We start from the raw sequence: 25,565 nt of genomic DNA on the forward strand, positions 1-25,565 counted from the left end.
GTATGGGAAGGACAAGGTGATGGCTGATGAATCTCAAACCCCTCTCCCCCCCCAGTTGAAAACATCTGGCCTAAGGACCTGGGAGCATGAGCTTTGCACAGTGCCAGGCTCAGTGACTCGACTCCAATCCGAGGGTGGCTTAATCTTCATCTCCATTCAGCCCACAGCCCCTGGGCTAGATTCCCCACCCGTGGTGCCTCTTCCTGCTTATGGCTTTGACGTTAGGAATGCCGGTCTGTCCTGGAAAACTCTACAGGCACCTGGGGATCCAGCGGGTCTCTTACATCACAAGCACCAAGCAAAGGATTCTTAGCCCAGCTGGTTAAGAAAATGGTGTTAGCCCTTAGGTAACTCGAAGGCCCAATGTTCTGTTAGGAGAAAAGGCCTTTCTGTTAAAGACCCAACCATCTGGCTTTGATTGCTCCCAATGCCCACTTCAAAGAGGCTTCAGGAAATAGATAGGGAGGATGAGGCTTGATATGTGTAAACAAACACACAGACCCTCATTTAGGAGGGGGGAAAGAAAGCTTTTAGGCCTCTTCTTTCAGAGAAAAGAAGCTCAGAGGTTTGCAGGCAGGGTTGCCAGGCGTCCAGTTTTCGGCCGGAACGCCCAGTAGAAAAGGAACCCTGGTGGGGCTCTGGTCGGGACCGCCGACCAGGCCATTAAAAGTCCGGTCGGTGGCACAGCGGGGGCCCGGGGCTAAGGCAGGCTTCCTACCTGCCCTGGCTCAGCGCAGCTCCCGGAAGCAGCCACTAGGTCCTTGCAGCCCCTAGGCTCATGAGCGGCCAGGGAGGCTCCATGTCCTGCCCCTGCCCTGAGTGCTGGCTCCACAGCTCCCATTGGCTGGGAACTGCGACCAATGGGAGCTGTGGGGGCGGTGCCTGTGGACGTGAGGACAGCACGCGGAGCCTCCCTGGCTGCCCATGTGTCTAGGGCGGGGGTTCTCAAACTGGGGGTCGTGACCCCTCATGGGGTCCCGAGGTTATTACATGGGAGGTCGCGAGCTGTCAGCCTCCACCCCAAACCCTGCTTTGCCTCCAGCATTTATAATGGTGTTAAATATATAAAAAGGTGTTTAATTGATGGGGGGGTCACACTCAGAGGCTTGCTATGTGAAAGGGGTCACCAGTACAAAAGTTTGAGAACCACTGGTCTAGGAGCTGCAGGGACCTGGGAGCCGCGGTAAGCGCCACCAGGACCCTGCACCCCGAACCCCCTCCTGCATCTCAACCCCCTGCCCCAACCCAGAGTCCCCTCCCACACCCAAACTCCCTCACAGAGCCCATACCACTCACCCCAAGCCCCCTCCTGTACCCCAAACACCTCATCCTTGGCCCCACCCCAGAGCCTGCAACCCCAGCCAGAGCCCTCACACACCCCTCCCGCACCCCAACCCCCTACCCCAGCCCAGAGCCCTCTCCCGCACCCTGAACCCCTCATTTCTGGCCTCACCCAGAGCCTGCACCCCCAGCCCAGAGCTCATACCACCCCCGCATCCCAAACCCCTCATCCCCGGCCCCACCCCAGAGCCCACACCCCCAGCCGGAGCCCTCACCCCCCCCCCCCCCCGCACCCCAACCCCCTACCCCAGCCCAGTGAAAGTAAGTGAGGGTGAGGGAAAGCGAGGGACGGAAGGAGGGGGATGGAGCGAGCAGGGGGCGGGGCCTCAGAGAAGGGGCGGGGTAGAGGTGGGGCCTCAGGGAAGGGGCGGGGCAGGACTGGGGTGTTCGGTTTTGTGCGATGAGAAAGTTGGCAACCCTATTTGCAGGTCGCTGTGCCACCTGCCTCGCCGGCCCTCAACCCCTCGTCAGGGCGCAGAGCCGCTGCCAGGTTTGGGCAGGAGCCGGTGCCCTGCTGGAATTGGCAGCTGGACGCATGTTAACCCTTTTGGCTCCTCGGGTACATTTCAAACCTCAACTCCCAGCCCTCGGCTGCCTCTCCCTCCCTCCCCCGCTTCCTGTTTTGACTCTGTAGCCTTTGGTTTGCTTTCCGTGCCCAGCCCTGGCTGCTCGTGTAACAAGCTCACCAGCCAGCAATACCTGTCAGGAGCAGCTCCACCCCCCCAGCTCCCATGTGACCCCCCATGTGTGGCCTCCAGGCGGGTCGCCTAACCCCATCCCCATGCTTGGCCCCCTGCCCTGAGCTTCTGAAGAAAGGAGGGCTCCTAACAGCTGGCCTGCGGGAAGGGAGTCACCTCCCTGGCAGAAGTGTAAGGGCCGGCGTCTGATTGGGAGCAATTAGCAGGAGAGGAATTTACTGTCCGCTGGGATTCTGCTGCGGACCCCTCCCCCACCCAGTTCCTGGACAGGCTGGGCCCTGGCCTGAGCGGATCCGGACACCAGCTGTACCAGCCAGTGCAGGGACCCACCCGCTCTCAGCATCTCCAACTCAGCCCATGTTTTATAAGGAAACTGGAGAGTAACATTTGCTGGCTGTGGGGAATGGGCCATGTGGGATGGAGGCATGGCCGGGGTGCAAGCGGGGGAGGCTTTGACCCACACATTAGCCAGCCTCTGAATCAGGACTGGCCCTTCCCTTCTGGGAAGCAAAGCCTTCAGCCCCTGTAGTGCTAGGGTCCTTCCCATGGCCATGGTCACCCCAGGGGGTGCCTAAGTCTGGCTGGGGAGCACAGACTGTGACCCACCCCTGGCTCTATCATTGGGCTTTGGCCCTGCACCCACACATCTGTTAGAGGTGCTGTGTGAGCTGGGGGTAGAGCGGGAAGCTGCTTCGCTCCACCAAACACGGGGATCTTGGGCAGCAATGCGCTCACCCTTCCCCATTGGTCCCCAAGACCTTGCCCTGCGCCCCTCCCCATGGGCTGGTCTGCTCTGGTTCATGCAGGTCCGTGCCCGCTGGCCCATCACACAAGCCACCTGCTATATATGTCTCTATCTGGTGACCCTCAGCAACCACAGAAACCTACCAGAGGTGGGGCTTCCTCCCTGTAACCAGCAGCCAGCCCTGCTCTCTGCATGCTGTTCCCTCGGTCCCTGGATCCACAGACACGGAGGATGGGTTTCCTGTCCCACGTGGCTGGGTCAGATCTGGGTTCCCTGGCCTGCGGGAGGGAGGCTTGCGACAGGTCCTCGGGGAGAGGTCTCCATTCTGCTGAGCCACCTCAGTCGGGCGGCTTCTTCTAAAACTCACCCCAGGAGTTCAGCAGACCCCAGCCCGGGGACGGAACGCTGAAGCCAGCTGCCAGCGGAGGGTTATAGAAACCCTTCCTGGGCAAGGCAGCAGGGCTCCTCAGAGCAGTTAAGTCCTCTCAGGGGGCAGGTGTGGCAATCAAGGCCAGCACAGGCAGGAGAGGGAACGCTTACTCGTGGCGAGTTGGGCTCACTTGGAAATCCAGCAGCAGAGTCACTTGGGCAGCAAGATGGTAGAAAGTGCTTGTGGACGGGCGTCACAAATCATTGGGAGTTAGATGCCTAAAGACCTTTGTCAATTGCACCCTGTCTGTCTATAGCACCTTCCACCCCAGGATCTCCAAAGCACTTCACAAACGTCTCTCTAACATGCGGCCCGAGCACTGTTCTCACTGCGTGGGAACCTGCTCCTAATGCTTCCGTGAAGCCAAACAACGCAAGGGATTTTTTCCTCTTCTTTGCAACCATGTCTGCAACCATGTGTCGTCCTCAGTATCTCCTGCCAACAGAGGGAGGGATAGCTCAGTGGTTTGAGCATTAGCCTGCTAAATCCAGGGTTGTGAGTTCAATCCTTGAGGGGGGCCACTTAGGGATCTGGGGCAAAAATCAGTCCTTAGTTAGGGTTACCATTCGTCCGGATTTACCTGGACATGTCCTCCTTTTGTGTGCTAAAAATAGCGTCCGGGGGGAATTTGTAAAGCACTCACAATGTCCGGGATTTCCCCCTCCCCCGGCAGAGCGAGCGGCTGGGAGGGCTGCAGGAAAGTCCCGGGCTGGACTCCAGAGCAGCTTCCTCCTCCCACCCCCCCCTCCCTGCATTCTGAGCCGGCCGGCAGCTCCTCCTCCTGCAGCCCGGTCCGGCAGCCCTGTGCAGGGCCAGGGACCGGGTTTTGTGTTGTGCAGGGGAGCTCAGCCATGTGTCCGGCTGGCACAGAGCCCAACACCCTGTTCTGAGCAGCAGGGTAAGGGGGGGCAGGAGAAGGGACAGGGAGGTTCTGGAGGGGGCAGTCAAGAAACGGGGGGGGCTTTTGGGGGGAGTGGAGAAAGTTTTGGGCAGTCAGGGTACAGGTAGGGGGTAGGGTCCTGGGGGGCAGTTGGGGGGGTCTTAGGAGGGGGCAGTTAGGGGACAAGGAACAGGGAGTCTTAGGTAGGGGGTGGGGTTCTGGAGGGCAGTTAGGAGCAGGGGTCCCAGGAGGGGGCAGTCAGGGGACAAGGAGCGGGGGGTAGGGGGCTGGGAGTTCTGGGGGGGGAGCTGTCAGGGGGCAGGAGTGGGGAGAGGGATCGGAGCAGTCAGGGGACAGGGAGCAGAGGGGTTTAGATGGGTTGGGAGTTCTGGGGGGGGCTGTCAGGGGGCAGGAGTGCGGAGAGGGATCGGAGCAGTCAGGGGACAGGGAGCAGAGAGGTTTAGATGGGTTGGGAATTCTGGGGGGGCTGTCAGGGGGCAGGAGTGTGGAGAGGGATCGGAGCAGTCAGGGGACAGGGAGCAGAGGGGTTTAGATGGGTTGGGAGTTCTGGGGGGGGCTGTCAGGGGGTGGGGAGTGGTTGGATGGGGCGTGGGAGTCCCAGGGGTCTGTCTGGGGGTGGGGGTGTGGATAAGGGTTGGGGCAGTCAGGGGACAAGAGGCAAGGAGGCTTAGATAGGGAGTGGAGTCCCGGGGGGCAGTTAGGGGCAGGGGTCCCAGGAGGGGGCAGTCAGGGGACAAGGAACGGGGGGAGGGTTGGGGGTTCTGGGGGGGCGGGAAGTGGGAGGGGCAGGGGCGGGGCTAGGGCGGGGCTCCTCCCGTCCTCTTTTTTGCTTGTTGAAATATGGTAACCCTACCTTAGTCCTCCTAGTGAAGGCAGGGGGCTGAACTCAATGACCTTTCAAGGTCCCTTCCAGCTCTATGAGATAGGTATATCTCAATGTTAACAGATACAGGAGAATCTCAGAGTTACAAACACCTCAGGAATAGATGTTGTTCATAACTCTGAACAAGACATGATGGTGGCTCTTTCAAAAGTTTACAGCTGAACATTGACTGAATACAGCTTTGAAAGTTGACTATGCAGAAGAAAAATGCTGCTTTCTCTTTATTTGTAGTAGTTTACGTTTAACACAGCACTGTACTGTATTTACCTCTTTTTTTGTCTCTGCTGCTGCCTGATTGTGTACTTGCAGTTCCCAATGAGGCGTGTGGTCGACCGGTCAGTTCGTAACGCTGGTGTTCGTGTGACGAAGTGGGACTGTTCTTAATGTTTCCTCTGAATACTGTGTGGGTGCCTCAGTTTCCCCTATGCATTTCTTGAGTCTCTAGGTGGTGGGGAAAGGCCAGTGTGCATAAATCACTGATACTCTGTCTCCCTGGCAACAAATGGCCAGGGCCCCTTTCCCCCCTGCAAGGAAATAGCTAAAGGTGAACAAAGAGATCAGGTGACCTCCTGGCCCAGGAAAGAGACAAAGCCGAGAGAAGGAGGGGTGGAGGGGGTTTCAGAGTTGGAGCTACCTGGGGACTAGGAGTGAGGGCAGACGTGGGTGTCTGGCTCTCTGAACCCCATAATGGACCCGGCTGAGGGGTCCAGTTCGCCGCTGTACCTACAAGCTCCGTTTTAGACCGTGTTCCTGTCATCTAATAAACCTCTGTTTTACTGGCTGGCTGAGAGTCACGTCTGACTGCGAAGTGGGGGGTGCAGAACCTTTTGGCTTCCCCAGGACCCCGCCTGGGCGGACTCGCTGTGGGAAGCGCACGGAGGGGCATATGCTGAATGCTCCCAGGAGAGACCCAGGAGGTGAAGCCATGTGAGCTTCTTGCCCTGAAGACGGTCTGCTCCAAGGGAGAGGAGGCTCCCCAAAGTCCTGACTGGCTTTGTGGGGAGCAGCTCCAGAGCATCGCCGGGGGACTCCGTGACAGTTCATAACTCTGAGGTTCTACTGTATTTGAATTTAGCCATATAGCATGGCCAGGTTTCAGTCCCTTCAGGAAAGGAGAGATCGAAACAGCCTGGATGAAATCCTGGCCTTCTTGAAGACACGGGTAAAGCTCCCACTGACCTTAGTGGGGCCAAGCGTTCACACTGGCGGTGGTTGGTGCACAGGCTGGCTCTGCGTTCCCCTCAGCCCTTTGCTGCGTTCTCACAGCCAATGATGCAAGCCGGCAGCAGGCAGAGGCTCACCCAAGTCAACAGCAAGAGACCACAATGAGCAAAGGGGGTGGGGGGGCACTTATTTGGCCTGGCTTCACCTTTGTCATGCAGGAGCCTGGTAACCAGAGAACTACAAATCTCTCTCTCGAGCCATCATTGTCTTGTGAGCAATGGCTGAACAGCCCTGTTCAGGTCAAGACAGGTTCCATGGGAACTGACCAGGACACGCCTGCGCACACTTATGGCTTCTGCAGGACTGGATTCACGGAGGCTCGTTACTGCAAATGACGCTCACAGCAGTGAATCCAAGATGCACCCACAGCCCTGACCTGGCTCGTCTAGCCCGCCCCGTCCTCTAGCAGCTCTGCCAATGCCCCTTGATCCTGAGCTGCTACATGCTGTGCTAGTCCAGTCCCGGGCCGCCCACAGAGACAGCTCCTCAACGCTGACCCGCACCCTGGAAGAGAAGGGGAGGGCTTCAGTTCTACAGCTGAAGCACCAGCTGCTATTCTAGACTCGTATCCATGTGACCGTACCAATGAACTAGGCTGGGAGCAGAGGGCATGCCGGGCAGCTCGGCTGTGTTGATTGGGGCTGGGTGAAGATGACCACCCGGGGAAAGTCCATCCCCAACCCTTCCATCTCTGTCCTCAGAATCCAGTTGTCCAGCACCTAAAGGCCAAGGGAATTCCCATTACACAGCAGTTAGCTCTGATCTCTGGCCCGCTGAGGCCCTGCCCAGCTCTCCAGAGCTTTTCTTAAAGGCTGTGTTTTCTCTAAGCAGCCCAGTCTGCCCTTTCAGTCGCGTCTCCCCCTGCACTGTTTGTGTGCTAAAGAGGAAGCCAAAACCAGTGGGCTTTGATCAAAGTGCCGCTCGTCGTGGGTCCTTCCGATAGTATAAATAGACACTGTGGTGACAGGTGCTTCAGAAATGCAGCTAGAAGGCAAGATTAAAATCAAAGTGTGACGCCAGGGAAGAGAGCAATGCTGGCAAATGACCTGAAGGGACAGACCAGCCCGTGCTGGCCTGTTCGTCCATGCACTGGGGGATGTTCTACACTTCAGCCATCTCTCTCCACCTCAGGGTCAAAGGCACTTGACAGCTGCGAAAGGGCTGGTGATGCACCTGCCATGAGGGCCTTGCGGAGCTCGGCTGCTAGCCACCCACGGGCACAAACTACTCCTGCTCTTGCAGCCCCAGCGCCTTTGGCAGAAAGCTAAGGCTGCAGCACTCAGAGGCCCCACTCAGGAGGCCTTTGGTCGTGGGCAGTGTGGGGTAGCACTGAGCCAGCCTTTCGCAGCCATTGGTGCCCGTCGGGGGATCTACGACCCCACCAAGCAACTTAAAATAATGCAGCAGCATCCCTCTAATTGGGGTGTGTGTGACAGATCAGTTATCAAAGCGTCTCTCACTCGCAGTCCTTGGTGAAGAACCAGCAGGCGGTCTCTCTCTGGTGGCTCGTACCACCCATGTCAAATGCATTCTGACTAGGGCTCAAACGATTAAAAAAATTAATCGCGATTAATCGCACTGTTAAACAATGATAGAATATCATTTATTTAAATATTTTTGGATGTTTTCTACATTTTCAAATATATTGATTTCAGTTACAACACAGAATACAAAGTGTACAGTGCTCACTTTCTATTTATTTTTATTTCAAATATTCACGATGTAAAAAGCAAAAGAAATAGTATATTTCAATTCACCTTATACAAGGACCGTAGTGCAATCTCTTTATCATGAAAGTTGAACTTACAAATGTAGAATTATGTACCAAAAAAATGGCATGCGAAAATAAAATAATGTAAATCTTTAGAACCTACAAGTCCACTCAATCAGCCAGATGCTCAGACAAACAAGTTTGGTTACAATTCGCAGGAGATAATGCTGCCCATGTCTTGTTTACAATGTCACCTGAAACTGAGAACAGGTGTTCTCATGGCACTGTTGTAGCCGACGTCACAAGATATTTACGCGCCAGATGTGCTAAAGATTCATATGTCCCTTCATGCTTCAATCACCATGCATCCGAAGAAGTGGGCTGTAGTCCACGAAAGCTTATGCTCTAATAAATTTGTTAGTCTCTAAGGTGCCACAAGTACTCCTGTTCTTATTCCAGAATATATGCGTCCATGCTAATGACGGGTTCTGCTCAATAACAATCCAAAGCAGAGCGGACCGACACATGTTCATTTTCATCATCTGAGTCAGATGACATCAGCAGAAGATTGATTTTCTTTTTTGGTGGTTCGGGTTCTGTAGTTTCCCATCAAAGTGTTGCTCTTTTAAGACATCTGAAAGCATTCTCCACACCTCATCCCTCTCAGATTTTGGAAGGCACTTCAGATTCTTAAACCTTGGGTCAAGTGCTTTATCTATCCTTAGAAATCTCACATTGGTACTGTCTGCGTTTTGTCAAATCTGCTGTGAAAATGTTCTTAAAACGAACATGTGGTGGGTCATCATCCGAGACTGCTATAACATGAAATATATGGCAGAACGAGAGTAAAACAGAGCAGGAGACATACAATTCTCCCCCCCAAGGAGTTTAGTCACAAATTTAATTAACGCGTTGCTTTTTTTAACAAGCATCATCAGCATGGAAACATGTGCTCTGGAATGGTGGCCAAAGCATGAAGGGGCATAAGAATGTTTAGCGTATCTGGCCCATAAATACCTTGCAACACCGGCTACAAAAGTGCCATGCGAACGTCTGTTCTCACTTTCAGGTGATATTGTAAATAAGAAGCAGACAGCAGTATTTCCCGTAAATGTAAACAAACTTGTTTGTTTTAGCAATTGGCTGAACAAGAAGTAGGACTGAGTGGACTTGTAGGCTCTATAAAGTTTTGTTTTGTTTTTGAGTGCAGTTATGTAACAAAAAAAACCCCTACATTTTGTAAGTTACACTTTCACGATAAAGAGATTGTACTACAGTACTTATATGAGGTGAATTGAAAAATATTATTTCTTTTGTTTATCATTTTTATGGTGCAAATATTTGTAATAAAAAATAATAATATAAAGTGAGCACTGTGCATTTTGTCTTCTGTGTTGTAATTGAAATCAATATATTTGAAAATGTAGAAAAACATTCAAAAATATTTAATAAATTTCAATTGGTATTCTATTGTTTAACAGTGCGGTTAATCACAATTAATTTTTTTAATCACAGTTAATTATTTTGAGTTAATCGCGTGAGTTAACTGTGATTAATCAACAGCCCTAATTCTGACCCGAGTCCATGTGGGTTGGAAGCAGGATGTGGTATTGTTGATTTAATCTATATTCTTGCCATCTCCAGAAAGACTTGTGAGCACCACCCTCCAGGATGTGTTACTTACTGGCCTAACAAGAATCTTTTATGATAATCCGCAGTTGAGAGGACATCCCGGCAGCTGGTCCAGTGACTGGAGAACCAGAGCTAAGAAAGGAGCAACCATCCCAGACTGAACAAGCCTAGTCTGGGGGGGAAAGCATAGGACTGGATGTCAGGATCTTTGCTCTCTACCAATCACCACCACAAAAGTGCCACGTGATCAATTTCTCTTGCTGGAAAATGGGCCCGGGATGCGAACTGGTTGTGAGGCTCCGTCAGTTAACATTTCTCTAAGCTCCTGCCAGCTGTTCCCACCCCAGAGCGCCCGCCCGACTGTTACAATTGCTTGGATTCAGACCAAGGTGAGTCACATCTGCAACAGCAGATCCTGCCGGAGGCAAGAACGGGGACAAGACCAGCTGATCTGCTTGGAGCTGGGCCAGCGTTCCACCCAGAGGTTCTGAAAGTGCCTGGCACATTTGTACCCAGGCCCTGAGCAGCTAAGATCTTGAGGGGAGATGCTGGTATACAAAGATGCAGCTAGGGACCTAGTAGGGGTTATGAAAGCACCTAAACAGGTTATGCACATAGGTATTTAGGTGCCCAATGCCCATTGATTTCAAGGCACCTGAGGATCCAGATCACAACTCCTGTTGAGACAGTCTGGCTACAGTTCTCCATGCTGCCCTGGTCTCAGCGCCTGATTGGATGAGGGATGTGCTCGCGTTGCGGCTACACCCAAACCGCACTCAAACGCCAGGGGGTGCCAGATAGAGCTGCTGGTGATCATTCCATCGCAGCGCACCTCACGCTGTGCTCTAGATACCATGTGCCCTTTTCTTGGTGGATTACAGCACACTGGTATTTGACACACAAAACCCTGCCTGCTCGGAGGCTTGCAGAGGTTCGCCACCTCCCTCCCACATAGTTGAGCTCAAGCGTGAGCCTCAGGCCTAGTTTGTATGGCTCAGGAAAGGGCCATTGGATCCTGCTTGCTGCCAGACCTCACATTGGATGTGCTGAAAGGCTCGGCTCTTGGCTGGGGTTTTTGCAGCTGGGTGAGAGGAGTTTGGTTGGACACTTTTTTTTTTTTGGTCACTAAAAAATATTTGTTAAAAAAACCCAACACCTTGCGGTAAGTGCCCCCAGAAGGCTCACTAGTGGGCAGTTTACAGCAGAATACACAAATGGGGGATTACCCTCACTGATCCTTGTTGTACAGAGTACCAGGAAAGAACGCGCTGGTGTGAGCTATTTTCCATAGTACCACAAGAGGGCAGCAGTAACACACACAGCACAAAAACAGCTGGCTTTCGGTCGGTGCAAGGACACTGGGTTAATTGTCATTTTAATGCCCAGGCCAGACTGAAGGCAGAAGCATCATGGCGTGTGCAATTAAACAAGAATGCATCAGAACACGGGGAGTGCCAACGCCTGCATTTTCCAGAGAAACCTGGCTCGCAGCCGGCAGGGCACCGCTGACCTTGCTGTAGGGGTGGAGGGTGCAGCCATTCCACACTTGACTGGAAAGGGGTGAAGAAGATTCCAGGCTGAAGCCTTTTTGAGCTCTGAAAGGGGGGCCCTGGGTGACAATGTGATAGAGCCTCGCCCCCAGCCTGGCATGACGTCCGACTCTCGGACCAGGAGGAGTTTAAGACCAGGCTTGTGCTTAGTGGCCATTTACTGATGAACAGGCCTCCCCATCACATCAACCCTCCAGCACGACTGGCCTGCTTGCGAGCAGTCGCCGACCGCTTTGATTCCAAAGCTGAAGAGCTTACATTGCTCTCGGAAGACAGGGATCTAGCATCCGACCGAAGCTAGCAAAGGACGCAGTATCAAAATTCCTAATGACGCCAGTGGGACCTTTCCCTTTAACATGGCCATGCCCAGCCTAAACCAGGAAGACAGTTTTGCAGTATGAGTTGAAGCTCAAACTCAGCCTTTAGCGGAGAGGGAGTCGGCTTCCCCGAGAAGTGCTGCCCCTGAAACACGGGTAGGCTTGAGGTAGCGTGGTATGCAGAGGGCTTGGACCACCACCGCCTGTTGGTAGCTAAAGCACAGGTTTCAGTCGTGGGGCTCACAACCTTCCCCTTCCCATGTTGCTAAGTAGGAGGGGTCCTGGCTAGATGGACAGGGGGAAGAGGACGAGAACCCCTGTGCTAGAAACTTGGCTCCAGGGCTGTCAATGAAGCATCCTTCACCAGCATTACACTCACCTAGAAACCGTGCCATGCACACCGGTGCAAGTTAATTACATCACTCCGGTACCCCGAGTCCCCAGCCGAGATTGGGGCCCCATTGTGTTGGGTGCCAACTGTAAGCTGGCTCACAGCTTAACTTTGCTTTATATTAGCAAAGTTTTGACCATTACTTTAGTTCAGGCCTCAGGCCTGATACTGGGCCTTTATCGGGGCCTTCACTTACTACACCAACTACCTGCCTAGTCCCTGCCCCAAAGAGCTTCACCAGGGCACGGCCCAGTACAGTGGCATAATCACTGCCTCAGGCAGGCGACAGAGTCACCTTGGTTAAGATGAAGAAGCTGAAGGCCTTATACATCCTGGGCAAGCTACTCCTAGGCAATTGCACCATACAGTACGCTGTATTGGCGGCAGTGCGGGCGTAGAGGGCGCCATGCTTGGCCAGCAGCCCTGTGCTGCTGGAGCCTTGTCTAATCAGCCTCTATTTCACACCTAACGAAACGCACCTCCATTACAGAGAAACAAAGTCAAACCGTCAGGCCTACCTCCCCACCTCCTTGTCTTGCTGCATTTCCTGCGTGGGCGTCACGGAAACCTCAACCACAGGGACAGCTCACAAGCAAGAGCACGCCAGCACCTGATGCCAGTGGGACACTATTTAAAAGCTGCCATCATAGCAACAGGTTGGAACAGGTGCAATTCTCCACGGAGGCAATCACACATAAAGACTGTTTCAATAGGAGCAAGCATCGGCTCAAGAGTGTGAAGACGAATATCCCAGGTATTACAGGCCCCACAAACTGAGAGGCTTTTTTAAAAATCAGGTGCATTCCGATTTGATTAATCTGAAAAATGCTCCCTGCTACTAGGTTGTAGCTTGTCTTGTTGACAAGAAGCTGCCTCTGCAGCGAGTCACTGGCTAACTCTGCCTGAACTCCCAGCTGGAGGCATAGTGGTAAACATCACAATATAGCTCCATGTAAACACTGAAATGGGCTAAACCTGTTTACAAGGGGGACAGTGGTAAGCAGCAGTGTGCTGTAATTTTACCTGGGATACGTGGGGTATTTTGGGTTTGAAAATGGGAGGCCGTGCTATAAAGCTGGGTACTTTACATGCCACTTACCTAGAGCCTTCGGACTCTGCTGGCTTTGGGGCATGTGTGCCTGAACTCGGACCCTGCACCAGGCGGCGAGCCTGCTTGGCACAGGCTTTACATTTCATTGGTTAAAGTGACTCTCCTTCCAATTTGCAAACTGCTACCAAATGGAGATTCCCACCTCCAACCCTGCACATATCCCCACCTCTCCTCTCCCAATCCCCCACTGAATGATTCTCGGAGCTTGTCTACACGGTGATTTCGTGTACAGCAAGCCAAAGTGTGAATCTACAGCACAGAAGCATGTGGACCATGTGGACCCAACTATCGCACACTGGCAGTTTCGTAGTGTTTCAAACAGTCGTGGTCCCCTCCTAAGGGATGGCCTAGTTGGGGAATGCTCTGCCCCACAGGTCCAGCAGGCTCCACCACATTTGGAGGAAGCTGCTGGTGGGGATAATGCACTTTCCTCTCCCAGATTAACAATTTCAGGAGCTGAAATGATGCATTTCTCTTATTCCCTATCATTTTCTTATCAATCAGTCCCCATTCACAGGATGGTTTGACCTCACAATCCTCCTCGTTAAGTTCATCAATCTCCACTAATCATAAAACTGCCAGTGAGGTCTGAGAGCAGAAACTGAAGGCACAGGGTGTGCAAGATTTAAGATTACTAAGGGAATGAAGATGGCTAATGATAAGAAATGTAACAGGAGCTGTGAGTGAGTGTATGTATGTTTGGAAAAGCCCTTTGCAGCAGAACTGCCCTGTGGGGCGGTAGATAGGCCCACACTGAGGAGGAAGGAAGGCCCCAGAGAGGCCCAGTGTGTGGAGCAAGCCCTGCCCCTGTCAATCATGTCTGGTAGAGGGGAGATCACCCTGAGTAGGAAATGGATGAAGTGATTCCTTAGGCCACAGGTGGAGCTCCCAGCCAGAAGCTCTCCACCCAGACTCTACAGGGAATGCAGCAGATTCCCAGGGTAAGCCCCACAGAGAGAGCCCCATTCAGCCACCCAGCCAGGACTCCTTGAAAACTGCTATACAGACAGCCCTGAAGTAAGAAAGTACTGTTGGCTTCTTTCCCTTTCAGTTGGCTCTGGGAAGTTATTCTTGGGTGTGCTGGGACATTTAACTTCCTTTTGATCCCCATCAGAAGAGACTTAAGAAGGCCCACAAAGGGCAGGGTCCCCCTTGCAAGAAATAAGAAAGTGAGTCCTGTGTATAAGCCACCTAGTGGAAGTAACTGGCTGTGGCCAGGGTCTCCTGTAGCCTCTCTTACACTCCCCCATATACCATCAAAGCTGGGCACACATTAGCACTTGATGTTAGCCACTGTCGCCCAAACAGAGCCCCCAGTACAGCATTTCAGTCTCTAGTAAACTCAAGAAAGTGGTCATAGCTAACACCTCTTTTCCTGGAGTTCATGGACATGGTGGACTATGTTAAGTGCTAGTCTATTCAGTACAACCCCCATTTTCCAGATGGTTTTGGACATACCCAATGGAGTTTGGATAAACTAACGTCTGTGCATTGCTGCCCAGGGAACTAGTAAGCTTAGGTTAACCACTGGTTGAAGGAACAGACACAATCCTGGAGTGGGGAATCGGAAGGAAGCCCTTCCGGAAAGAAGCTATAGTTTTCACCTTATTTAGAGGAAGCCTTGAGGAGCAAAGAGTCCAGCAAGAACTTAGTATGGCAGTGCTGACAAGACCTTTGTTCTGCTGCCGTTGGCTTGCTGACAATGGGCTTGCAAGCTGCAGTCTGTCACTGACTCACATTTTTAAAATAAGGGGGGAAAAACACAGCTGAAAGTGTTTCCATTCTTTGGACGGTACGAACGTTTTAATTCAGAAATTTGCTTTAATTACATTATGTAATATCAGACTATTTTACAAGTTTAGGGTATGAGAATGTATAGACCACTACACAGAAATCCAGAGAAAGCATAAAAAACTAACCATGGGAAAGGAAAAGGTTAACTTAATCCAAAACAAAGTGCCGAGAGAAGGTGCAAGTGGAAATGAGTGATTACGTACCAAGATCCAGAGAAGTACAAAGGATGAAACTAACATAATTTACAGTGTTGGTTCTGCACAACCATTTTTTGCCCATTTTTACAGAGTCTTTATTTCCCCCCATCACTGAGCTGATGGTTGCGTCTCTCAGGGTTGGGTTTGGTCGGAGGGGAAAACCAAATAACTGATGGGCAAACGTCACAACCCCCGGTGAGCTGGTCCCCAGGCTCACACCTACAGGAAGTGTCTTCCACTGGATAGGCAAGGGGTTCTGCACCAAGAACTGTACGGAGGAAAACTAAAAACAGCCCCCAAAAGCCCCCTTATCTCAAACGTAGAAAAGTCTCACTCTGGAAGTGCTTACAAGGAGGTCATCATCGAAGAACTTGGTTTCTATAATAACGTTACCACTGTGGAGGGAAATTAAAAGGAAAGGAAGGAGATATTAGACAAAAGCAATTACAGAATACTGCTGCAAACCGTGCTCTTGCTGGCTTGAGCTAACTCCCTGTCCCCACAATACCCGCTGCCTTTTATTTAAGAATATTTATTGTAAGAATAGAATAATGCAAAGGGAAGCCGCACTGTGACCCGATGACATCAGCAATGGACTAGAATGGAGGGCTATTCTTTACAAAGTGCTATCAGCCTTATTTTCCCCAGACAATGAGAGAATTGCCCACTGCATTCCTACAGGGAGCTGCTCCCCCATGTAAAGATGAACAGTTTCTGTTCACTGGGTTGAATGTCACACTGGCTGTGTCACAGGGCAGAGCAGGGGAGGGGATGTATACGATACCCATGAATGGTTAACTTCTGCACGATGTTTTTGAAGTCATGAGTAAAGTAGTAGCGTGGCTGGTCACCTTGTGTTACTCATTCTCTACTGGGGGACATGAAAAGCAGCACCACACGTCCTACTCTGTTATTCCTTTCCAGGTCCCCATATGCCCTCTAGCTCTGGGGGGACCTACCTCAACCAAGGATGTCATTCTCCCAATAAATGCTTAAAAGCGAGTGCCTGTCCATGAGTGTCTTGTCTGAACCGCAGTGGAAAGATCTAGTGTCCCACGTGGAATATAGATTTTGGATATGACTGCACCCTGTGCTGGTCGGAGGTGGTTGTACGTGTTCTGTATACTAAAGCAGAGGCATAGTGCTGGGTGTGCTGTAGAGTGAGAGATGCTGCTACTCATCGGCGTACCCAATGCAGTGAGGCGGTGGTGGTCGGCAAGAGCTGAGATGCAGCTGCTCTGCCAGCCCCATTGGCAGGAGGAGGGGATAGAGTCTACTCACCCCACCCCAGAGAGGGTTGGGTTGTTTTCAGACCTGACCTGATCCGACACTTGAAGTCGGGTCCAGCTGGGTTTGGCTCAGGTTTCAAGGCTCTAATTTTAGGAGGCCTTTGGAGCGTGGAATGGAGAACTGAGAGGCCTAGTAAGATTGGTGAATTTGGAACCTACAGAGAACTGGGGGGTGGAAAATGCTCATGTACCCTTGCCACCCTCAATAGGGCTCAGTCCTGAAAACTTTCTGCTTCCTGGGGTGGGGAGAATTGTGTCTCATCAAATGAGCTTTTGTCTTTATTCTGGATTTTGCAGTCTGGCTTCCCCGGTGCTCACTGGGAGCTGGGGTTGCTTGCAGTGCCCACAAAAAGGGCTCCCAGGTAGCACTGCTCTAACCACTTCACTTACTGTTCCCTCTTCAGAAGCTTTTCTCTTTCTGAAAAGCGCTGTCAAAGACTTTTGTGATATCAAAGATGGTGGCTTCAACCACAGCTCCCTCACTGTATGTCTAGTTTCCATCAGGGCAGGGAGGGAGCAAGGGGAAGTTTAAAAGAAGGATCTTCTAGGAGCACACCAATCTTGGTGTGACCAGCTTCCCGCTATCTGCCTAAACTTGGCAAGATGATTCCGACATCCTCCTGTCTCTGCTGGCGACAGACAGAGAGAAATGTTTTGCCAGCACATATCTAGCCTGGGGACAGCTCCTATAGGGATGATGGCCTTTTTCAGGGATTATTGCTTGCCAGGGTCTGCCTTTGGGCTTCTCTTCCCATCAAATCTCCCATTCAAAGTGATGCCCTGGTACTCACTAGCCTGATCCAAGTCCATGAATTGCTGATCTCCTCGGATGCCAACGTGTAAGGAGTCATTAGAGGGCTTTCATTTTGTTCACTTGCTATTTTGCATAACTAAGCTATTTTATATCCAAAAGAGGATAAAATATTTGAAGCTTGGCAAAAGTATACAGTGTTAAAACAAGCACCAGCAGCCAACTTCAGGTCACAGAGGTCCCCTGGGTGACACCACCTGAATAATGCCTGCAGGGATCTCAGAGCAAGAACCAATCAGCAACAGCTGGCTTTATGGGAATGCACTGAGTCGCTGCTTAGCCTGGATGTTGAGGGCACTAGAACAGAATTTTTAAAACTCCTTCACAGTCACCTTTAAAGGCAGCTCCAGTATTTAACATAGAATCAATTCCAGTTTCTCAAAAGTCTTAGCAGCTCTATTAAAGCAAATTAGGCCTATGGGAAAGAGGAAAATGGGGAAGTCCCTCAAAAGCTGGAGGTATGAAACGTGACAAAGTCAGGAACAACTCCCCTCCTCTTTCGCATTTTGAACAATCCTCCAATTTTACTCTTCTGCACCCATGGAAATGCCAAGCACTGCTTCCCCCCCCAGCACGCTCAGATTCTCTAACCCCAAGCAACTCACGTTAAAACATTAGCTGGCATCATCTGTGATTCTGGCGCTGCCTCTATCAAGGACTGCCAAGTGTTTGTGGAGTTGGGGATCACAAAGCCGAATTCAAAGAACCATTCTGTGAAGGGAAAAAGAGATCCACAAGCTTTTTAAGAAACCCACATTGGTCCTTTTGCTCTGTACTGGATTGCACACCCAACTCCTAAAGCTGTTAGTGACTGACCCACCTCATGCTCTGCCAGCAGTTTGTATGTAAGTTCAGAAGGGAAATGCTATGTAAAAACTAGGATTGTACAACTCAACCTGCACTAGACATCCTTCCTGCCTCCACTATGCTCTTGAGGAGCAGATCAGAAGAGCAACGGCAGTCCTGCCACTTTTCTTGTGATTAACTCAGCAGAAATTGGGCCAAGTTAGATTTCTTTAGAGTGTTCTAAATCCTCCCCCTCTTCAAAAACTTTCCCATGTAAGGACAGCTCAAAGTAGGGGCATAATTAATAAAACAAGGCAGCGAGGTTCGGTACTCTTATACCCCCTAGATTAAGTGTAATATTACAACAAGGCATACTAGATCATGCTGTTACAAGGTCACATGTACAAGTCGTGCTTGCATAATGGTTAATACGCTTATGAAATGGTCACTTTAATGCTCTGGCCCATTAGGTCTGACTAGCACTCCACCTCCACATTACTCTTAAAAATTAAAACAATGTTCAGCCCATCTCATTACCCTCAATCCCAGCCATTTTACAAAGTATCAGTTCACCACATTCTAGTACAGCTGTCCACAGAATGGAGCGATACCTTCTAGACACTGCCCTTTGAAATAAACTTTCTGTTCCAGTCGGAATTTTTCCATTTGTTCTGCTGAGGAGAAGTTTAGCTCCCGAGAGACGGCTTTGCATTTCAGGATTTTCTTAGGAACTCGAGCTGTGGAAGTAAATCAGACAACCATTACTCTGACAAATAATAAAACAAACCCTGTGCTATTATGCCACCCTCTGAAATGCTAACCCAATGCAGAGGCTCTGAGCACAGTTCAGGCCAAAAAGGCAACTAAAAATATGAGTCCCATTTTACAGACGTGGACACCAAGGCACAGATAGCTTTAACCTAATCCCTTGCCTGGAATCTCACAGCAAGACTGTGGCAGAGCCAGAAAAATACCCAGGTCTCTTGACTCCTCATTCCTGGTAATGTACTACTGAAGCCACGCTACCTCAGGCTAAAATGTGACCTGCAACATTACAATTACTTTAGAAAATGTGCTAAACGTGGCAAGTAGGCAGAGGGTTACTCTGCACATTAAACAGTACCCTTTCCCCCTTCAGCTCTCCTTTTCAGGCTCTGTATCCTGGTCAAACCCCAAACTGCCATTTCCCAACCCAGCAAGTGCTATTCTGGAGATTTCACATGGACCCTGGGAGCCATTCTGTAAGTGCACAGGAAGTGTCTGGTTCCCAAAATACCTACCCCAGGACAATAAAACTGTACATTTTTAGAGACAAAATGGATCTGGCATGCCCACGTGGCTGGGCTCCCATGGTGGGTATGACACTGCCAGCAAATGGCAAAGTGTAGCTGATTTTGTAAGATCTGTAGGGGAAGAGGAGGAAGTCTGGGAGCATCAGTTATTGTGCTGAAATGTCACAGTAACAAGGAAAAAGGGCATATTCAGTACACTGACGTGCTACCAAGCCCGTCACTCGTAAGTGGTGTGATTATAGAGCCTTACAGTGTACTAGAAAGTGTTTTCATGCAAATTTCTATTTTATGAGCAGAACTGCTCCCAAACAGAAAGCCTATCAAAATGTCCACGAGCAGACGGCAAGCTGCTGTTTAATAACAGGAAAAGCCCATCAAACCCCAGGCAAATCCACCTAATGTACAATAGTTTAATGGCCTGGGACTTTGATACGATGCTGATCTAGAGAGCTACAGGGGATCATGATACAAGCTACCACTTCGTCCCAGGGAGGAGCTCCGATCCCATGATTTAAAAAACAGAGCCACAATGGAGTTGCTTGAAGTTTTACCCCCTTAATCCACTAATAGTTTTAAGCTATTTTCATTGCCTAACACCAACATCCACCTCTGTTCCTCACAAGTACACACTGCAGCCTATTGTGAATATGGCCTGCCCATTTAATGATATAGTACCTCATTAAACCATTGTGCATTGTATTAATTTGGGCCTTAAGACATATGGTGTTTTGCTGTTAATGACTGTGAATGTCTTAAAATTACTCAATCTGTATTTTGCACAACTGACCTTTGGAATCTTTTGCTATAGATCTGACTCTTTATGTTCACCATGACCAGACTGTGACTTGCTATGACAAAACAACAGCTGTAATGATATTAGTACTACACACTTCTGACACAGGATAGTCTGAAAGACATTGGAGACTCTGTTTTAATTAAGTCCCAGTTTACCTGTGAGGTAGGCAAATATTATCGTGGTTTTATACAACGGGGAAATCTAAGGTGCAGAGAGGCGATAGGACTTGCCCAAGTGACAGAGCTGGGAATAGAACTCATGAGTCCCAACCTTCTCTTCTATCCACAAGAAATAACACTCCACCTTGTAGTCTCCAGACCTACACAGAGCCAGGAAAGTGTAACAGTCTGTCTAGATACAGTGAAGGAAGAAGATTCAGAAGCTACCAGTGCCTCTGGGGAGAAGTTGTAAGAGGAAGTCAGAGAACAATGGGAACAAATGCCTCAGGATTTACATTTTCTGCTTCCTGCACCCCAGTGTCTTACTCCTCCCTCGGCTGCTATTAGCTACTCTCGTCTCTTTCGTGCCCCTTTCTTGCCTTCACACAATATTGCACAGTGGCTAAAAAGAGGGCAAAGCAGCACTACCCCATAGTTTAAGCAATGACGCACCAGGCTGCAGAATTACCTTATTTTTTTTAAATCTGTGTCTCAATCATTTTACTACAGTTGTATTTAAAATTGCTGGAACCTTTCCCTTCACAGCAGACATCTGAATAAAACCTGTTCTACGGAGTTCTGATGTATTGTTAAATATTTCCTTGGTTTCAGAACCAGGCCCATGTGTTCAGTTGTGTTTGTAATGATGGCATTTCCAGTTTTTTGCTAGGTGTGCGATACTAGCAGAGTATGTCACTAGGTATGTTAACAGGACTGCAGCTATTTGCTGCTAAAAAGCACTGGAGTGAGACCAGGAGAGACTTGTCAGGTCCAAGTGGATGACCTCAGAAGAGGCCAGATTAATGTTTTAACCCAGTGCTTCTCTTATCTAACTCTGCATTTCAATTCAGACTCTCAACCTTCCCATTACAGCTTCAGGCTTCTCTTGAGCAGAGACTGTCATGCCCAACTGTGCACTGTTTGTGTGAAGTGGAAGAGTGTCCATGGGGGACCTGATTAGGAGTAGCAAGTCCATTTCATTTGTGACCCAAGCTAGCTTTGAAACCAAATCTCTGTAGTTGAAAGACAAGAATTAACTCTGTGTCCTACCCAGCCCTGTACTGCATTAAACAGCTCCAATTCTCCATCCCCTCTACCCTGACAGCATTACTACTTAAAAAAAAAATCATTACAAAGGAATAATGCAAGAGTTGGATCCTGCTGCCACTCTCTGGTGCCACGTGCCTGCTGCCCTTGCATGAAAGGAGATTTTATAATTCACAGGGAGATGAATGCCCTAGTATCACCAAGCAGGATTCAGCCCTTGTCGTTTAAGCAAAAATTCATAAGTAACGCTGAAGTAAACGGATGACCAAGGTCACTCCACTTTTCATAGACCATTTGCATGGTGCTCACATTATCAGAAAAGCCTTCTGTGTGAATTCGCTGAGGCCATGCTGTTCTACACATAGCCAGGTTTCAGAGTAGCAGCCGTGTTAGTCTGTATCCGCAAAAAGAAGAACAGGAGTACTTGTGGCACCTTAGAGACTAACAAATTTATTAGAGCATAAGCTTTCGTGGACTACAGCCCACTTCTTCGGATGCATATAGAATGGAACATATATTGAGAAGATATATATACACACATACAGAGAGCATAAACAGGTGGGAGTTGTCTTACCAACTCTGAGAGGCCAATTAATTAAGAGAAAAAAAACTTTTGAAGTGATAATCAAGATAGCCCAGTACAGACAGTTTGATAAGAAGTGTGAGCATACTTACAAGGGGAGATAGAATCAATGTTTGTAATCGCTCAGCCATTCCCAGTCCTTATTCAAACCGGAGTTGATTGTGTCTAGTTTGCATATCAATTCTAGCTCAGCAGTCTCTCGTTGGAGTCTGTTTTTGAAGTTTTTCTGTTGTAATATAGCCACCCGCAGGTCTGTCACTGAATGACCAGACAGGTTAAAGTGTTCTCCCACTGGTTTTTGAGTATTTTGATTCCTGATGTCAGATTTGTGTCCATTAATTCTTTTGCGTAGAGACTGTCCGGTTTGGCCAATGTACATGGCAGAGGGGCATTGCTGGCACATGATGGCATATATCACATTGGCAGATGTGCAGGTGAACGAGCCCCTGATGGTATGGCTGATGTGATTAGGTCCTATGATGATGTCAATATATGTTCCATTCTATATGCATCCGAAGAAGTGGGCTGTAGTCCACGAAAGCTTATGCTCTAATAAATTTGTTAGTCTCTAAGGTGCCACAAGTCCTCCTGTTCTTCTTTTTACACATAGCCAGTGTGACAAATAGTCTATATTGTGGTAAGCCTGCTTTCAATTACTATCCCTTTCCGACACGTTCCCACACTAGCATGGGATATTAGATATCAAAGCAGAGTAATGGAGAACGGAATACTTTGCGAGGCCTCTAGGAACAGATACCACAGACAGAAGTGGAGAGCACAGACGTGTCCCATTTCCATTTCAGCATTAAATTCTCCCAATGTTTTGGAGAAAGTAAGTAATGGTCAAGTTGACAGAGGGCCAACATAGAATCATAGAATATCAAGGTTGGAAGGGACCTCAGGAGGATTCAGCCCTTGTCATTTAAGCAAAAATTCATAAATATAAACCGTAAACATAAATATAAACATAAACAGTATGCACGTTTCCCCATATAGCTCTCCCACTGTGCCTCAACCGCAATCAATACAACTACTAGCCCAGTCCCAGTCACACTGTGTGGTAAGGCTTATTTTTTTTTAATGGATGAAGAGGAAAAGTGTGACAATCAGGTGTGCAGAAGTAAATTAACCCATTGAGCGCCTTGTATTCAGTCTTAACATCTCTCCTTTGCCTGCAGCTGACTCACCTGCTCCTTGTGCTGTAGAATCAAAGTCCAAGCACACAGTCTATCCTTCAAAAGCGGTGCCATGCTGACTGTAGTCAGGCCCCGTAGATACTGTATTATCCAACCCAACATGGAGGCCATACCTTACCTTCATGTTCCACTCCAGGTACAGACAGATCTTCTGTTCCTTGCCAGAGGATTTTCCCCGTCTCTGCATCCCGAAGGTTCATCCAATTTCTGATTGGGAGGTGATTAAGGAAAACAAACTGTGCTTTTAGACTCTGTGCCCATCGGTCTTTGCCTAGCACTGAAATAGGCTACTCAGAATTAAGCAGGAGTTACACTAAAACCTTACTGTGACATGCCATGTATTTGGAGCTACGGCATCAAGGAGGGGAGATGTCCCTCTCATGGTTTAAAAACAAACCAACATTAGACCAGAGTCAACACAACAAGCAAAGGGCATCCACTCATTAAGTTTTCCCTTAAAACTGATGCTCTTTGGCCTGGTTGACTATATTCTACTTATGTCTACTGGATCAGGCAGACATCACCGTACTGCAGGGAAGCAAGCACCAGCATTAGCATCTATAGCAGATAATTCTAGAATACAATTCCTCATCACCATGCCCCCACCTCTCAAGAGGAATGGGAAAAGGAGAAACATAAGAGAAACACAGCGCACGTGTCACTAGAGAAAGAATGTTGGATCAATTTTCCTGATCTGCAGAGTGTGGTAAAGAGCGTTGTTCTAACATTTTTGGCACAAGTAACTCTCATATTAACCCAAATTCTCTAAGAACAGCACAGCCCTGGTGGAGTTTCCCCGAGGAACAAGAGCTAAACACACCTAGTAAGAGTGAGTAGGGGGTAAGTTTGTAAGTGTTAGGTACCAGACTTCTACTGGTATGGATTGATGTAATACTCATGAAAGTTATATAGGAGTGTGGAATACAGACACTTTCAAAGGCACAAATAGCAATTAACCTGTGTCATTTGTGCTGTTGAAAAGCTTTCCCATAGCGTATGCTGTGCACACACCCATACTCTGGAATTGGGAATCTGCAAAGCCATTTTGGATAGTCAGTATTGTATACCCTGATGAATAGGGTTATAGCCTTCAAAAAGGCTGAAGCAGACTTGCCATATTCCTAAAACCACAGTCCCTGCTGCCACAGCTGATCAGAGGGGCACTCATGAAGTCACCAGCATTTACATGCTGAAGTATTGGCGCATAGCAGGATCTCTGCCCTTTATAAGATAGCTGCAGCGTGAACCTGTGGAAAAACAGGAGAAAATGCCATTGTGACTTTTGCAGCATCCTCTCTAGGTACTGGTTAGTGTATGTCAGTGTCCACTATGCACTTGGCACTTTCCAGGCATCCCCTGCCATGCAAAGCTTGCGTTCTAAGACAGCGGTTTGGGGGAAGAATAATAATTAATCAGGTTATTTATACAAGTCAAAGCTATTCACTGGAGCAGCACAGCAGAGCTGGGTCTTTAGGAGCGAGCCAGAGGGGGCCTTGTGGATGAACTCAGAGGTTACGCTAAGTACAAAGGCCTGCCTGGAAGAAGGCGATTGTGCGAGGAGCTGACAAACTGGCAGATGAGGGTGGGAAAAATTGGAGGAGAGTTGGGCTGAAGGGCAATGTGAAGCTTGACAAGGGAGAATAAGTAGGGTCGGGCAGAGTTACATGCATGTATTTATTTCAGTTTCTAATGTATTTAATCTCTGGGCAGACTCACAAAACTCTTAATCTCTATATTGCTCAGTGACAGTACTGAAAGTACTCAAAGTGTTTCTGGAGCCTGGGGGAGAAAACACATGCTTTAGCAGCTTTTATTTTACTTAGTGATGTTTGTTTGTTTGAAAATTGTGAATGTGGAGGAGGGAGGAAATTGGGTTAAAATTTCTAATAATTTTTAAATATAAAACTTCCAACAGACAACCGTAAACAGAGCTAGAGAAGAGAGATTTGCTTAGATAGTTGTGTGCAATCCAGACACCTATAAACCAGACGATCACCATGAATGACACCATACTCCTCTATTTTAAGTTATTTCTATGACCCAATTACCATAGTATCTGAGCATCTCACAAGCTTTAACGTAGTTATCTTTACAACACATCTGTGAGGTAGGGAGGTGCAGATTTTTAAAGGTATTTAGGCTGTTGCTCCACTCAGCATTGCAAAGCCTATGTGACTTAGGAGCCTAATTTTATTTTCACAACAGAGTTACGCACTTGAAAGAAAATCCTGAGTAGAACAACTATAGCCTCATAACTCAATTACTGGCACGAACACAACAGATGGATGAATGTGACATTATTACTCTAAGCACAGGGTTATGGGGCTGTACTGACCTTCTATTTCTAGTCAGTAAAAATACACTGTAGGCATAAAGGACAGAGGTTGACAGTCTAAAAAAGATTTCTCTCTAGTTGAAATCCAAACTAACTGGTAATGTAAATTATGCCTGCATACTGGACACTGCAATCTATTTTGACATTAAAGGTGTTAGACTTCCAGGCAATGTCCTTGTCAAATTTTGTTCTATATTGATGTTCCAGTGTCATGGTAATGCTGTGTGTGATTGTCTCCTCTGTGCTTTGTATTCCGTCAACTTAAAGATCAATTAGAAGTAAAAAGCTTAAATTGCAGTACCAAATGAATGCGGCTAAAGAACTCCTAGCCATGATGGATTTATGTG

At 48.9% G+C, this 25,565-nt stretch overlaps 1 protein-coding gene across 1 annotated transcript in view; it reads right to left on the reverse strand.

The window, feature by feature from the left end:
* Nucleotides 1–14,718: 14,718 nt before the first annotated feature.
* The window catches only part of PDE6D (phosphodiesterase 6D), a 45,217-nt gene continuing 34,370 nt past the window's right edge, over nt 14,719–25,565 (reverse strand). The window contains exons 2-5 of the mRNA XM_065557593.1: nt 23,002–23,090; nt 18,423–18,548; nt 17,631–17,736; nt 14,719–15,320 (exon numbers count right to left, since the gene is read on the reverse strand). Coding sequence (XP_065413665.1) covers nt 15,239–15,320; nt 17,631–17,736; nt 18,423–18,548; nt 23,002–23,090 — 403 coding nt within the window. The 3' untranslated portion in view covers nt 14,719–15,238. The remainder of the gene's footprint in view (nt 15,321–17,630; nt 17,737–18,422; nt 18,549–23,001; nt 23,091–25,565) is intronic.

The sequence above is a fragment of the Chrysemys picta genome, chromosome 9 (assembly GCF_011386835.1).
Source record: "Chrysemys picta bellii isolate R12L10 chromosome 9, ASM1138683v2, whole genome shotgun sequence".
In the NCBI taxonomy this organism is placed as follows: domain Eukaryota; kingdom Metazoa; phylum Chordata; order Testudines; family Emydidae; genus Chrysemys; species Chrysemys picta.